This window comes from Ochotona curzoniae, unplaced genomic scaffold, assembly GCF_017591425.1.
Source record: "Ochotona curzoniae isolate NIBS_2020 unplaced genomic scaffold, NIBS_Ocur_1.0 contig_883, whole genome shotgun sequence".
Lineage (NCBI taxonomy): Eukaryota > Metazoa > Chordata > Mammalia > Lagomorpha > Ochotonidae > Ochotona > Ochotona curzoniae.
In genome coordinates this window covers 74,490,591-74,504,396 of record NW_024466599.1, presented here as the reverse complement: position 1 = coordinate 74,504,396, position 13,806 = coordinate 74,490,591, and the positions used below count along the sequence as shown (strand labels likewise).

The 13,806-nt window shown below is 57.4% G+C and overlaps 1 protein-coding gene across 1 annotated transcript; it reads right to left on the bottom strand.

Moving 5' to 3' along the window:
* Nucleotides 1-360: 360 nt before the first annotated feature.
* POU3F3 (POU class 3 homeobox 3) lies at nt 361-1,899 on the bottom strand. The gene has a single exon (XM_040994150.1). The coding sequence runs from the start codon at nt 1,897-1,899 to the stop codon at nt 361-363; it is 1,539 nt and encodes a 512-aa protein (XP_040850084.1).
* Between the last annotated feature and the right edge of the window lie 11,907 nt (nt 1,900-13,806).

The window sequence follows — 13,806 nt, the reverse complement described above, 5'->3', positions numbered from 1 at the left end:
GTATTAAGCAGTCTGAGTATTCACCACGCTTTTCCAGGGGGAAAAAAATCTTTCTGGTCCCTCCTTAGTGGACTGCAAAACAAAAATAACAACAACAAACCAAACCTTTTTTCCTTGGTCTGTTTCTCCTTCTTTTTTTTTTTTTTTTTTGTCTTGGATTTGTTGTGTTTTCCACCAAGGTTGGGCAGGCCTGTCTCTGGGCGGAGGGGAGGGCGGCGGCGGGCCCCCGGGGCTCCGAGCCGTGCGACCCAGGTGCGGGGTTGGCGCGGCGGCTGCGGCGGCTGCGGCGGCGGCTGCGGAGGCGGCGGTGGCGGCGACCCTCTGCGCGCGGCGACCCTCTGCGCGCGGCGCCCCGCGCCTTCACTGCACGCTCGTCTGCAGCCCGTGGTGCGGCGGCGGCGTGTCGGCGCTCACGGCGCCCACCTGCGAGTACACGTCGTCGGGCGTCTGCTGCTGGATGCCCGGCGGCGTCATGCGCTTCTCCTTCTGGCGTCGGTTGCAGAACCAGACGCGCACCACCTCCTTCTCGAGCTGCAGGCTGTCGGCCAGGTTGGTGATCTCCTGAGCCGAGGGCTTGGGGCACTTGAGGAAGTGGCTCTCGAGCGCGCCCTTGACGCTCACCTCGATGGAGGTCCGTTTCTTGCGCTTGCGGCCCTGCGCCGCGATCTTGTCGATGCTGGTGGGGCTGCCGGTGCTCGAGTCCGCCTCCTCCAGCCACTTGTTCAGCAGCGGCTTGAGCTTGCACATGTTCTTGAAGCTCAGCTGCAGGGCCTCGAAGCGGCAGATGGTGGTCTGCGAGAACACATTGCCGTAGAGCGTGCCCAGCGCCAGCCCCACGTCGGCCTGCGTGAAGCCCAGCTTGATGCGCCGCTGCTTGAACTGCTTGGCAAACTGCTCCAGGTCGTCCGACGTCGGCGTGTCCTCGTCCGAGTGCGGGTCGTGGCTGTTGAGTCCCGGCCCCGCGCCGCCGCCGCCGCCGTGGTGCGGGGGCCCCTGCGCGTGGTGCGGGTGCGGCGGGTGCGGGTGCGCGTGGTGATGGTGGTGGTGGTGGTGATCGGCCAGCTCGGGAGTGTCCCCGCGCACCAGCCCCGGGTGCACCAGGCTCTGGGCGCCGCCGCCCGCGCCACCTCCGCCTGCGCCGCCGCCTCCTCCGGGCCCCGGCGGCGCGTTCAGCATGCCGTTCACCGTGAAGCCCCCGGGCTGCGAGTAGAGCAGGCTCTGCGGCGGCGGCGGCGGCTGCTGGCCCCCGGCCATGGACGGGAGGTGCGCGGCGGCGGCGGCGGCGGCAGCGGCTGCAGCGGCGGCGGCGGCGGCGCCCCAGCCCCCGGGGTGACCCTGGTGCGGCGGCGGCGGCGGAGGCGGGGGCCCGAGGTGCGGCGGCCCGCGGTGGTGCAGCGCGGTGCCCGCGTGCAGGTCGTCGCGCCCCGCGCCTCCCTTCACGTCGGGGCCCTGCGGCGGCGGCGGCGGCGGCTGCGGCTGCTGGGGGCTGCCGGCCATGGCCACGGCGCTGCCCGACCACGGCGAGCTGGCTTCCACGGCGGCGGCGGCGGCAGCGGCGGCGGCGGCGGCGGCGTGGGGCAGGGCCGTGACCCACTGGTGCGCGTGGCTCAGCATATGGCCTCCGTTGCTGGCGGCCATGGCCCCCTGCATGAAGTCGCTCTGCACCATCTTGACGGACGACGGGTCCCCCCGGTAGGCGCCCGAGGTCACGGCGGCGCTCCCGGGTTGCATGCCGCCGCCGCCGCCTCCCCCTGCGCCCCCGCCGCCGCCACCCCCGCCGCCCCCGCCGCCGCCACCGCCCCCGCCGCCGCCGGCCCCCGCCGCGTCCGAGTGCACAATGGAGCCGGCCGCGAGCAGGCTGTTCCCCGGCAGGTAGGGGTTAGAAGCCGCCGTGGCCATGCCGCTCCGCTCCCGCCACCCCACCGCCGCCACCACCGCCGCCGCCGCCGCAGCAGCAGCCGCGGCCGCCGCCGCCGCCGCCGCCGCGCCCCCCCGCCTCGCGCCTCCTCCTCCTCCTCCTCCGCCTCCCCCTCCTCTTCCTCGCGCTCCCCCGCCCCCGCCCGGGGCCCCCGCCGGCCCCGCCGCCGCCGCCTTCGCCGCCGCCGCCGCCTCTTCCTCCTCCTCCGCCGCCGCCTCCTGCGCCCCCGCCGCCGCCGCAGCCGCAGCAGCAGCAGCCGCCGCCGCCGCCGCCTCGGCCCGGGGCCGCAGCTGCAAGGCCGCTGGGCAGGGCGCGGGGGTCGCCGGCCGGCCTGGGTCAGCAGCAGCAGCGGCAGCAGGAGCGGCGCTCCGGGGAGAGGGGCTCGCTGCTCGGGGCGCGCTCCGTGGCCGCCCCTTTCAGAGGGGGTCGTGGCCGCCCCCCGGTCCCGGTGCGCTCGGCTCGTTCCAGCGGGGCTTTCGGGGCGGGGGGCAAAGACCTGCGCTTGGGGCGCTCTCCCGGGACGCGCCGGCTCGCTCTCCGGCTCCTCCTCCTCTTCCTCCTGCGGTCCTCGGCCGGGCGCCGAGCCTGCCCGGCCCGGGGCTCAGTCCACCTGCTACGAGAAGGTTTCACTGGAGACAACAAAGAAAGAAGCGGCTCCTTTCTTCCCAGGCCAGCTCGCCGGGGGCCGGCCACCGGCCCGCCCTTGCCCTCTCCGGCGCTCTCCTCTCCTCCTCAGCAGCGCATTTCGCTCGTTTTCCCCTCCTCCGAGTAGTCAAAAAACTTTTTTTTTGGTCTCTTGAAGGCGTGGTGACGCCGGCTGCTCGCGTGTGGGGAGATGGAGAGGCTGGCTCCTGTTCTCCCCCTCTGGTCCTCGCGTTACAAGTTTTGTTCTGTCCTAGGAAAACTTCTTGCGATGGTGCATTTCTCTCAAGTTGTTATTGCCGGAACTCTCGGTTGCCTCTGAAACCAGAATCTTTTCTCATTCTCCTCGCAACGGTCACAGTCTGATGCGACATCTTTCCTTTTGGGCAGAAATGAGGAAACAGATAGAACAAGGCAAAAAACGGAACAGGAAAAAAATGATGTCGAATCGCTCTGTTACCTTGTTGCTGGCGGTTGGGGCTGGTGTTTTATTTGTTTCCCAGTAGTTGTCTGCAGAGTGCATTGGTGAAGGTGGAGGGGTGTGTGTGCATCAAGGGGCTCCTTGGTATACAACCGACTCCAGTGGGCGCGCTGCACGGCTCGCGGGGTGCACCGGCCGTCGGCGGGCGCTGGCCGTGCCGGAGCCGAGTTGCAGAGGGAGCTCGGTCTGTGCCCTGGTTCGCTCGGGCTCTCTCTCTCTCTCCCTCTCTCTCTCTCACTTTCCCTCTCCCTCTCTCTCGGCTCGCGCGCGCGCTCTCTCTCTCCCTCTCCCTCTTGCGCGCCCGCACTCGCTCCGATCTGACAGTTCGCTCTCTGTCCCTCCCTCTCAGAGCGGGGACTGTCGAATGTTTACCCTCGGCCGCGAGCGCGCACCCACCACCACACTTTCCCAAATACAAGGAAGTCGAGCACCAGGGCCCCCGCTGATTGGCTACCCGCTGGGTGACTGGCAGCCCAGGAATGACTGGCTCGGGGCGCGAGGCCCCCCTTCCGGCCGTTCCGATTGGTTGCTTTTTAATTTAGGCAGCGCGTCGTGGAGGCTGGAAAGCTGTCGGCCTCGGGCCTCCCTCCCCCGCGCCGCGGTCCCCCTCCCCGCCGCCCCCTCCGCCACATCTTAACTCTTAGTGTCCGGCCTTAGACGTCGCCGTTCCCTGGGCGTCCCCGGGCGATCGCGCGGGGTCTGGTGGAGGTGCAGGGGGTGGGGGGCGAGAGGAGGGAGGGACGAGAGAGGGCAGAGACCGTAGGAAGAGGAAGAAGGCAGACAATCCCGAAAGATAGCATGCTACCCACCCACCTCCCCCCCACTCCCCTGCCCGCGCGGGAGATGTGCAACACCGCGCGGATGCACGGTTCGCGCTAATACCTACAGACAGCTGTGGCCCCGTTGCCTTCAAAGTTTCTTCTTGCCGTCACCAGCCAGCCCCCGTCTCAGTCTGGTCCAGGGCAGGGTTGGAAGGGGGTGGGGGCTTGCATCGCCGAGAAAGCCCGGGTCGCGCGGCCACGCTCCTTGGATAATTCCGCCACCGCACCTCGCCGCAGCTGCCGCGCGCCGGCGGCGGCCCCCCTTTGTTTAAGTTCTCGGATGCTCTGCTCCGGGAAAAGCCGCGCAGTCCGGGACGCCGGGGGTGCCCGCGCGCGAGACGCACCGCTCGCTGTCTCAGCCTCCGCCGCCGCCCGCTGCCCAGCCCGCGCCGCGCGCCCGCCCGCCCGCCCTCCTCTGGGATTCGTGCAAGTGGCGCGCTTGCCCTTGTGAGTTTGGAGGGTGCCGGGCAGAGCGGAGCTGTGCGCCGCGTTTGAAAAGCAATCTGTCGGGTCTGGCCCCCATAGGTTCATCGTAAGTGTGCGCTACTGCAGCGGTTGGAGGGATCGAGTGTGCAGCTGGAGCCGGCCCCAGGAACCGGGCTGGGCTAGTCTGGCTCGGCGCGCGCGAGCGTGTGTTTGATTGCCGCGAGGTTGTTACTCGAGGTGGGGCATTGCTCGCTCGCTATTCTTAGCCTCAGTGACACCAGTTTTGTTTTTGCTTCCCTCCCCCCTTCCCCTCTTTCCTTTATTTTCCGTCTCAGATGGGTTTGCCTGGTGGATAGGGCTGGCGGCCATGGGCATTTCATCAGTCCAGCCCGGCTGAAAGAGTTAAAGGGGACGGGAGGTTGGGTGGGGGGGGGAGGTGGCGGAGGGCGGAGAGCGCGCCGGGGAGGCGGGAGGCTCGGGGGCTGGGGGGGTACCCGGCCAAGCGGAAACGCTGCACAGAGGAACCTCTGCTAAACCAGGGGGGAATAAAGGAGAGAGAGAGAGAGAGAAAGAGAGAGAGAGAAACAAGGGCAAACTGAGCCATCCTCGGAGATCTCCAATGAACTAACCCAATTCGAACATTCAATAAATACACGGTTCCTAATGAGAGTGCCTTGTGCTTGCGCCACGCACCCCCAGCTGCGGGAGTGCCAGCCGCACCAAGGCTGCCCTTCCGCTGGCGGTCCCGAGCCCGAACGTCGGCCGAGGACGCGGGGGCGGCCGGTGTGCGCGCCCACTGCAGCGCGCACAGGCCTGCTCTGCTCGGCCGGCATTGCATTCGCTTGGCAAGCACAGTTAGGCGAACTCGGGGAAGGCCGGAGGAGCCCCGCGGCGATCTCCGGATTAACAGTGCTTGCGTGGAATGTAGGTAGGACCCGGTCCAGCTCCACGCTCGCCGGGTGACAGACGCACTCCTGGGTGGGTTTCGGCAAAGCCACCGTTGTCAGGATGCAGATCGCGATGGCTGTGGTCAGCTAACCGCCAAGAACGGCTTTCCCTCCGCGGCCGCAGCCAAGGCTCCCTTCCCTCCTGACGTATGCGTGTATGTATGGAGGAAAGATGAAACACAGATTTCATTGAATAAATCTGAGCGCTCCAGGTGCAGACGTCTGAATAGTCGGTGCCAGTACCCCGTGTTTTCCTTTCCTGCCGATTTTGCTTGGATCCGGCTCAAAAAACCGAGAGAGTCTCGTGGTTTTGTTTACACTGAATGGGGAAGGATAGGAACAGAGCCACGGGGCCGCCTTTCATTAATATACAGTGAGGATTTTGTCTAAATTACTGCTATGAATTTCACAGTACACGCTTTCAAAAGCAGTCTCAGGTGGCCCGACGCGACGCGAGAGCTCCTTTGCTACCACATCCACTTCCCTTCCTTTCTTTGCAAAGGAGGGGGTGGCTGCGCGCGCCTGTGGGAAGCCCCCCAAAACTCTGGGCTCTGGGATAACAGAAATATGCTTCTGTCCCGAGGTCGGGGGTGGGGGCCCTTCTTCCCATCCCCCCCCCAACTCCTCGCACTTCGGTTCTCGAATCTCTCCCCGGCTTCCCCCCCCCACCCCCTTTCCGCCCCACCCCATCCGTCCCCTCCCTTTGCGGAGTGTGATTGTTTTGTCTGGAAAAAAAAAAATCCAAAGTATATAACAAGGGGAGAACAGTTAGTGCTGATTTTCATTTGCATACATTTTCATATATTTTGCTGAAAATAATAGACTAGTGGAGAGCTGGGCGTAGAGGAGTCAGTGTGAAGGGAAGGCGAGGGAAGCGCGGGTCTGAGGAGTTGAGAATTGTACCTTCCCCTCGGCCGCCCCCTCCCCCAGTCACTTTATTTAAAAAAAATTTTTTTAACAAAACAAAACAAACAAAAAAACCCAGCCAAACACCTTCTTTGATTTTAAAATCTAACCCTGGAAGTTTGCTCGGTAAGTGTTTCTGTTTTCCTGCTTTTTTTTCTTTCGGTCCCCCTTCTTTTTGAGTTGATTTGTTTGTCTTCTTGCAGGTTGAGGAACTTCTGCACGGTGGCCGGGAGCAGAGAGGGCGGAGGGGGCCAACGTAGGGAGGAAGGGAGGGAAGGTGTTTGGGGTAGGGTAGGGGGAGTAAAAAAAAAAAAAAAGCCAACCCTGCTGAAATATTACATAAAAAGATGGAGTGGTTCCAAGGCCGCGCACAGCAAGGCACTTTACTTTGGGGGGAGGGAGGGGAGGAGAGGGGAGGGGAGGGGAGAGAGAAGAGTGCCATTAATTGTGATGGTTGATGGTGAGAAAAAAGGAAAGCTCTGAGATGAAGTGATTACTAAGCACGCACTATGCAAGTATCTCTTGCTTTTCGATTCTTATTTTTTTCCCCCTCAGAGAGTCAGGAGTGGAGGGGGGAGAGCCCCCCCCCCCAGCCAGTGAAGATGTGAACTCTGTGTGTACCGGTGTGGGAGGGGGGCAGCTCCTGCTGGGAGCTGTGGGGGTCCGGGGCTTGGCACGGGAGGGGCTGGAGCTGGGGAAGGAGGGAGGTGAGGCAGGAAGTCGGTGCACTCCTGGCTAAGGCGTCTGGCGGCAGATAAAGCCCGTCAGAAAAAGGGTGAGCCATCAGAACTAACCAGGACTAACCAGGACATCCCCACCCTTGCTTTCCCAGGAAGGCTAATGCTTTAGCAGCAGGCTTGGGGATGGGCGGGGGGGGGGGCACTCGATTTTACTTGTTTTTTCCATTTCTGACGGTCTGACTTGCCTCTTCTCCTGGCCCCTGGCCCCTGGCTTTTGTGCAAATTCAGGGTTAGTGACTCCGCCAGGCACAGTTAACGCGCTAAGCAGGGCAGGAGGAAATGGCTAGGCCAAGTCCAGGCCCCTGCGAATGTCTTACCTTAGTGGAACAGGCCGGTTTTGGTTTTATTAAAGCAAGCCGCATCTGGGATGGGCGCGTGGGGGAGGGGGCAGAAGAAAGAAGGAATTGACATTTTGTTATACTTGGGTAAGGCGGCACACCTTGCACGTTCGGATGGGTCATTTATTTGGAAACAGTGGAAGCCAGATCAATGAAATGGTTTGTAAGGAGGCAGGAAGAGGTTTCAGCCGGGGAAGGGGGTAAGAATCGCTGGGTTTTCCACTCCTTGTTTATGGGTTTGGCAGCCTTGCTTTTGACTGGGGTTAACTCTGTGTGCGCCATTGGACCAGATGCCATATAGAGCTGCTCCCTGAAGATCATTTGTTTCCTTGATGGGGAACATTTCTGAGCAGAGCATATTGGTTGCCATAGAGAAAGAAATAAAAGGAGGAACACTAGTCACATTAAGCTATATGTTTGTGCACTGGGCGTTACATAAAAGGACCTGGGTTCAGCTACAGAGAGGAAGCCCAACTAGAGATTTCTAGTGCCACGAAAACTAGCTGTATTTTGTTCTGGATTTGTACAGTTGTAACATATAAGCTAATTTTATTGGTTGTTGTTAATTTTATATGACACGGTTTACTGAACAAAATAAACTTTGCTGGGGAGCAGCACTGCCAACCAGTCAGCAGGGGGCGCACTGACTCGTTGCAGCGGGTCTTGAGCGAAATGTAGCTGTTGCAGAAGCAGATCTGCTTTTCCAAACTTGCCCAAGGGTGGTGTGGCGCAAAACAAAACAAAACAAAAAAGCCCCCTACCTTTCTATGCAAGGTCACAATGAGGAGCGGACTCACTGGGGAACACAGGGCTTTAAAATAGAAGCACAATGACTTTCCCACCCGCCACCCACCCATGCCTGTGCAATGATCCAGAGAGAACTACAGTTGAACTATTCCTCCATTTCTGTCAGTTGAAGTAGGTAGATGGTTGAAAAACAGAAATGGGCTATGAGAGCCAGAATATTGCTTCGAAATATTTATTAAGGGTCTCTAAAACAGGCTCCTTTTAGAAAGTAGCTTTTGGGTTGTAGATGCCCCCACCCTCCCTGTCCCTTTTGGGAAATGATCAAGAAAACTCAATGCATTCGAAGGTTAAAGAACCAATCTGATTTGGTTTCTGAGTAATACTCCAAGTCCTGAGGATTTAATCAAAGCCCCTAAGGTATCTTTAGTCTTAGTCCGCTTGATATTTTGTCCCTTTTTTTTTTCATTCTTGGTTTTGCCGTTTTTAGGAAGATTTTCTAAAAATCTTTCTAAATCTTTCTAAAAAGCTGGATGAGAGAAAGAAAATACAAAATAACCATAGGTTAGGGGTAACTGGCTTTGAAACTTTTCAGTTCCTTAGACCCTCGGAAGAAAAAAAAAAAGTTTCAATAGAGAACAATGTTTCCACCTCCAAAGCTTTTAGTCACTGCCAAGGAAGAAGGGATTTGATTGTGGGGAAGGATGAAAAAGAGATGAGAAAAAAAAAAAGTCCCCAAATGGTGAAGGGCAAATTCTGACTGGTTCTGAGGAATTAGTCAGTTTGTCACTAACCATTTTCCCAAGGAGATTTAGAGAGCGTGACTAAGGAAGGCAAGCCGTGAGACACTGAAGGTGAGAAGTGGCTGGCACGGTTCACTGGCCCGAAAGCACCTGTGAATATGTCCCCGAGCCTGTGAGGAAGGGGGTACGTCCTGAGCGTCCACCAGGTTCCAGACAGGAGTTTTTTGTTTTGTTTTGTTTTGTTTTGTTTTGTTTTTTGCTTTTTGAAACTAACTTTAGTGCATCAGGGTTTGAGTGGAAATGGTATTTAACCCGGACTGGTGGAAAGATGATGGGACTAACATGAGCAAAGGAGACGCACTCCGTGTTTGAATTCCTTCATTTTCGCCCTCGAGCTCTCACATTTAGTCAGGAAATGCTTTGTCAGGTTTTTGCTGGTGAGACAAAGTGGAGAATTGAGGAAACTGTCGTTGGAGCCCAAATATTGCTTTTCTTTCGCTAGCCAGAAAATTTCAGACAAAAGACTTGGTGTGTGTGTGTGTGTGTGTGTGTGTGTGTGTGTGTGTAGGGGGAGGAACCCTAGGAACTGGATCTGGCTTCCTTTCCATGCCCAGGGCTGCCAGCTCATGTGAAAATTAATAAAGGAAAAGGAAACTTTTCTATTCAGCCAGACATTTTGCAGAAACCCTGAAGATGCAATCAATGTGTATATATATATATATACATATATACATATGTATATATATATATATTTACAGCATATTTTTTGTGTTCCTGTTCATGAGAGCTGTGATTGATACTGCCTAGATCGCTATACTGATCCCCCCCCCCCCGCCGTTTAAAAAGATATACTTTAAAAAATGGAAAGAAACAAAATGCTTGCCCTTTAGGTCCTTTACAGTGGATGAAATAGAAAATAAGAATTTGCAGCAAAGCAACAAGTTACTGCGAGAAGAGCTCTCATGTGCTGTGAAGATGGCTGGGACATTCTGTATTGATTTGGGGTGGGGACGATCAAGCCGGGTGTGAATGAAGATTCAGAGCGCTGGGCAAAGTTACAGACTTTTAGTTGTGGTACTGATAAAGTTGCTTTCCATGAACGGGAGAATGAATAACATTACCTGGGTCAGTGGTACAGGACACCACGCGGACATTTCCTCATTTGCTTCCACGTCCAAATGGGAAGGTGTTCTGTGATGATTGGGGAGCATGTTTGCCATTAGCATTTACAAAGGAAAATGTTTAGCGGACTCCCGGAGCACTCAGCCTGCCGTGGGCAGAGAGGAGGGCTCTTCAGTCCTTTGCCACAGACATTCCGGCTATGGGTGAGTTCCTTCTTAGTCCTGTGAAGTTTTTTTAGAAACATACCAATGATTTAAACCCACCCCCCCACCCCCGCAACCTTATATCACTGTGATAACTGATTTCTCTGACATGTAGGTAAGAGGAAGCACTCATTTTTTTAAAAGGCGGGTTTGAAGCAATAATGAGAAGGAAACGCTGGTATCTCACCCTAGATTAAGAAGCTGGTTTTGTGATATGTTTAGGGTGGCTTCAAACTACATGCAAGTTCAGATTGTGGAAAATAAATGAAAAAGGCCAAGTTAGCAGTAAGTTAGTAACTGAGTGTGTGCTTTTAAAACGACCCATTTCCAATAGTTTGCTCAGTCTAGCTACAGTTGTGCACCTGACATGGCCACCCCCACCCCAGCCGCCTTCTTGCAAGTTAAATTCCGTGGGTCTAGATGAAGCACCTCAAACCCAGCTGATAGGCCAAAGTGCCGGTGTTGGTGATGATTAATAAACAACGTGGGTATAATCTAGCTAGGAAAAAATTCCCAAGACTAGGTTGATGTGTGTGTGTCTGTGTGTGTTTAAAAACAAGACTCAGGCGTATTAACTCAGCTATACCAGAGGGATGATTGAAAGTTTTGAGGCTGTGGTGGTCTTCACAAGGACTGCTTTCTCTCTTCCTCTCTCTCTCCCTCCCTCTCTCTTTCTTTCTCTCTCTCTCTCCCCAAACATCTGAGATACACTATTCAGCATCTTCTTAATGGATCCAAATTGGGCAATCTGGATGTGGCATACCAGGAAAAAAAAAAAAAGGTCCGTGTCCCTTGGCACCTTGGGGTTTTTGTTTGTTTGTTTGTTTGTCTGACATTTGAACTGAGCTGTCGTCTGAGGATGGGTGTGGACGGCAGCCCGCCAGGCTGAAGGTTGCTCTTTTCCGTACTCGCTCACCCGAAGCCCACCCTCCGGGCTGTTTTCAAGATAGGGTGGTTAATATTGTTCTGTGAAAAAGACGATGGCAAGGGCATTCATTGATGTGCATGGTCCTCCACAGACTCCAGGGTATGGGAGTATCTGCTGGAAAATGTTAGTGACCTTGCTAGCTGAGCTTACTAGTCCCAGGTTACAAGTTCTGCGACGGATATTGCTTTAAACTCTCTCCCCTCTCCCCACATGATCAGGAGGGGGCCTGGTTGCTCTGTAAAGCCCCAAGGGGAAGCGTTAGGGACTAGCAGTCGCATTTGCTAGATGTCAGGAGTTCATGCAGTATTAAACGGGGGTGCAAGAAACCCCCCAGGAGCCAAGACAGATATTGTCCAAACGGTGTGGGCTATGTTCCTTTTAATTCACATCATAAAAAGAAGTGAAACTACACCTGCAAAAACACGATTAAAGTACCCTAGATCTGAAAATGTAACTTTATTGGAGGGATTTGGCTAGCCATTTGTTTTCTGGGTTAGAAAGTAAGATGAAAACTTTCCCCAGAAAGGTTTGTGAGAGGGGGAGGGAAGGAAAGAAGGAGGACGGGGACTCCGGTACTCCAGGCCCCCCAGGCCACGGCAGTGGCAGTTTTTCTTCAATTCCACAACTCCAGGGCTTCTCCGGAATCCACAGTGACTTGTGGGGGGGCCAGGGCTAAGCCCCTGCTCCCTCTGGTTGCATTTTTCTTAGGGCACACTTTAAGTAATAAGATTGAAAAGAACCCCCCCACCCACCCTTTTTCGCTTTTTCTCCCCTGCACTGCCCAGCAGTCTTTGCAGGCCGTTATTAGCGAGGCCTTGAGAAGTTAAATTAGCAATGCTTTTCGATGCAAAAAGGGAAAGAGATAAAAGAGGGCAAAAATAGATGAGGGTAAGGAAAAAGGGTAGCAGGGAGGTGGGAGTGCGGGAGCGGACGAGGGAAGCGCTGCGTCACCCTGCCAGGTCACTGGGACTCTGGCTGGAGATGCCGCAGCCCGGAGCGGCACCCCATCTTCTGGGCCTCCTTCCCGCGGGCCGCAGCAGCGCACGCAGGCTGGGAGCGCGGCGCCGCCAGCCCGCCTTTGTCACCGGCTCGGTGCGCCGCGGGCTCCCGCGGCGGGCTTTGTTTCCGCCGAGCAGGGCAGGACCCCTCGCACCGCCGCGTCCCCGCCCTCCTCCCCGAGCCGGAGACGGTGGGGGTGGGGAGTGCGCCACCGGCTCGGGGACCGGGAAGCACTGGCGGGCGCTTGTGAGCCTGGGATTTCGTTCTTTTCGCTCTTTTTCGTAATTGAGCTGTTCTCCCTTCGGGGAGGGGGTCAGGGCTGCGCGGGAGGAGGGAGAGCTGGAAGGGGGCGCCCACCGTCTGCCCGCAGCAAGGACGACGCGCGGCTCTCGGTGCCTGCACCCGCACACTTTGTTGTGATGCGTGTAAGCCGTGCAGAGGTGGTGGGCTGGAGAGATGAACGGAGGGATGGATGGATGAATGGATGGATGGACGTCTGGCTGAGAAAAATCACTGAGCTGAGTCCCACGTTCCGTTGTTTCCGGGCCGAGGTTTTGGCCAACTACCGGACGCCGCTCAGGTCTTTGGCTGGTTAACCCCTAAGATCCGCTCTCGAAGTGCTTTGGGGCCGCGGGTGGGCGCTGTGGACGCATCCTGAGTCTGGGGGCCGCCCACCCGTAGCGCGCAAGTTCCCGCCGTGGAGGCCTGTGGAGGGGACAAAGAGGTAGACACCTGGAGAAAGGAGAGTTGCAGGCGCTCCACGCACACCACGCAGCCCCGCACGACCCTCGCCCGGGGCCCCTCCCCCGGAATCCTCTGCGCCACGGAACCCCGGGATTCCGTGCTTGCAAAGTTCGCCCTGCGCAGCACCTGCTCTCGCCGCTGCCTTTAGCTGGCGGCAGGGGAGGGTGTCACCCGGTCCCTAACCAGCCCCCAGATTGCAAGAGTTGCTGCTCCGTTGTTTGTCAAACAGGCCCCTTCTCTCGGGAGCCGGTCGCGGGGCGTGTGGCGGATCCCGGGCCAGGATTACATTAATCAAAGCATTATTTCCCTAGAGAACCTGAGCACAAATGAGAGTAAATCCTAATAAAATTGGATCGCAGAGAAATGGAACGCTTTAAGTAATCTGTGCTGCCTGATAAAAATCTCAACATTTAGAAGATGTATCTCTTAAAAAAAAAAAATCCGTACACCTCCGGCCTCTTGGAAAATGCTGGGTCTTGGTCAGTCCGCCGGGCCGTTGCTGTCCTCGGCTCAGTCGGGGTCAGACGCTCCAGGATTCGGAGCGCCGCCCACGGCGGGCTACCCGCAAGGCACTGGCAGCCCATTCCGGGCGACCTTCGATCAGTTTATGCCGGTGCCTTGGGCCCGATCAAGGTGACCACCTCTATTTTAGGAGAGGGGGAGATGTGTCCCCACTCGCCCTGACCAGCCAAGCTGCAGGATGAGGCGATTCACGGAGCGGGAAGCCGAGAGTGACACACGGGCGCCCAGAATTCCCGGGTTCCCCAGTCCCCAGATGGGACCTGGTCCGCAGGGTTATTGCCTACGCGGCCTCCCGTCGGCTCCCTCTGTCCACGGAAGGGGGTTTGCGTTTAAGGTGACTGCTGGGGAATAAGCCCAAGGCGCTAGTGGCCAACGAGACTTCTGGCACTTTCTGGCCACCCTAGCCAGGAAGCAAGGCTCACCCCGGATCAGCCCGTGTCCCCCAAGTGGTAGGAAACTTTCCGACGGCTTGAACCGGTCTGCAAAGATACAAAAAAAAAAAAAAAAAAAAAAAGCACACTCCCTCTTCCCAACCCCATGGTAAGGTCCCCTTTGCCACTTCAGGGCCTCCTCCAGCCGCAG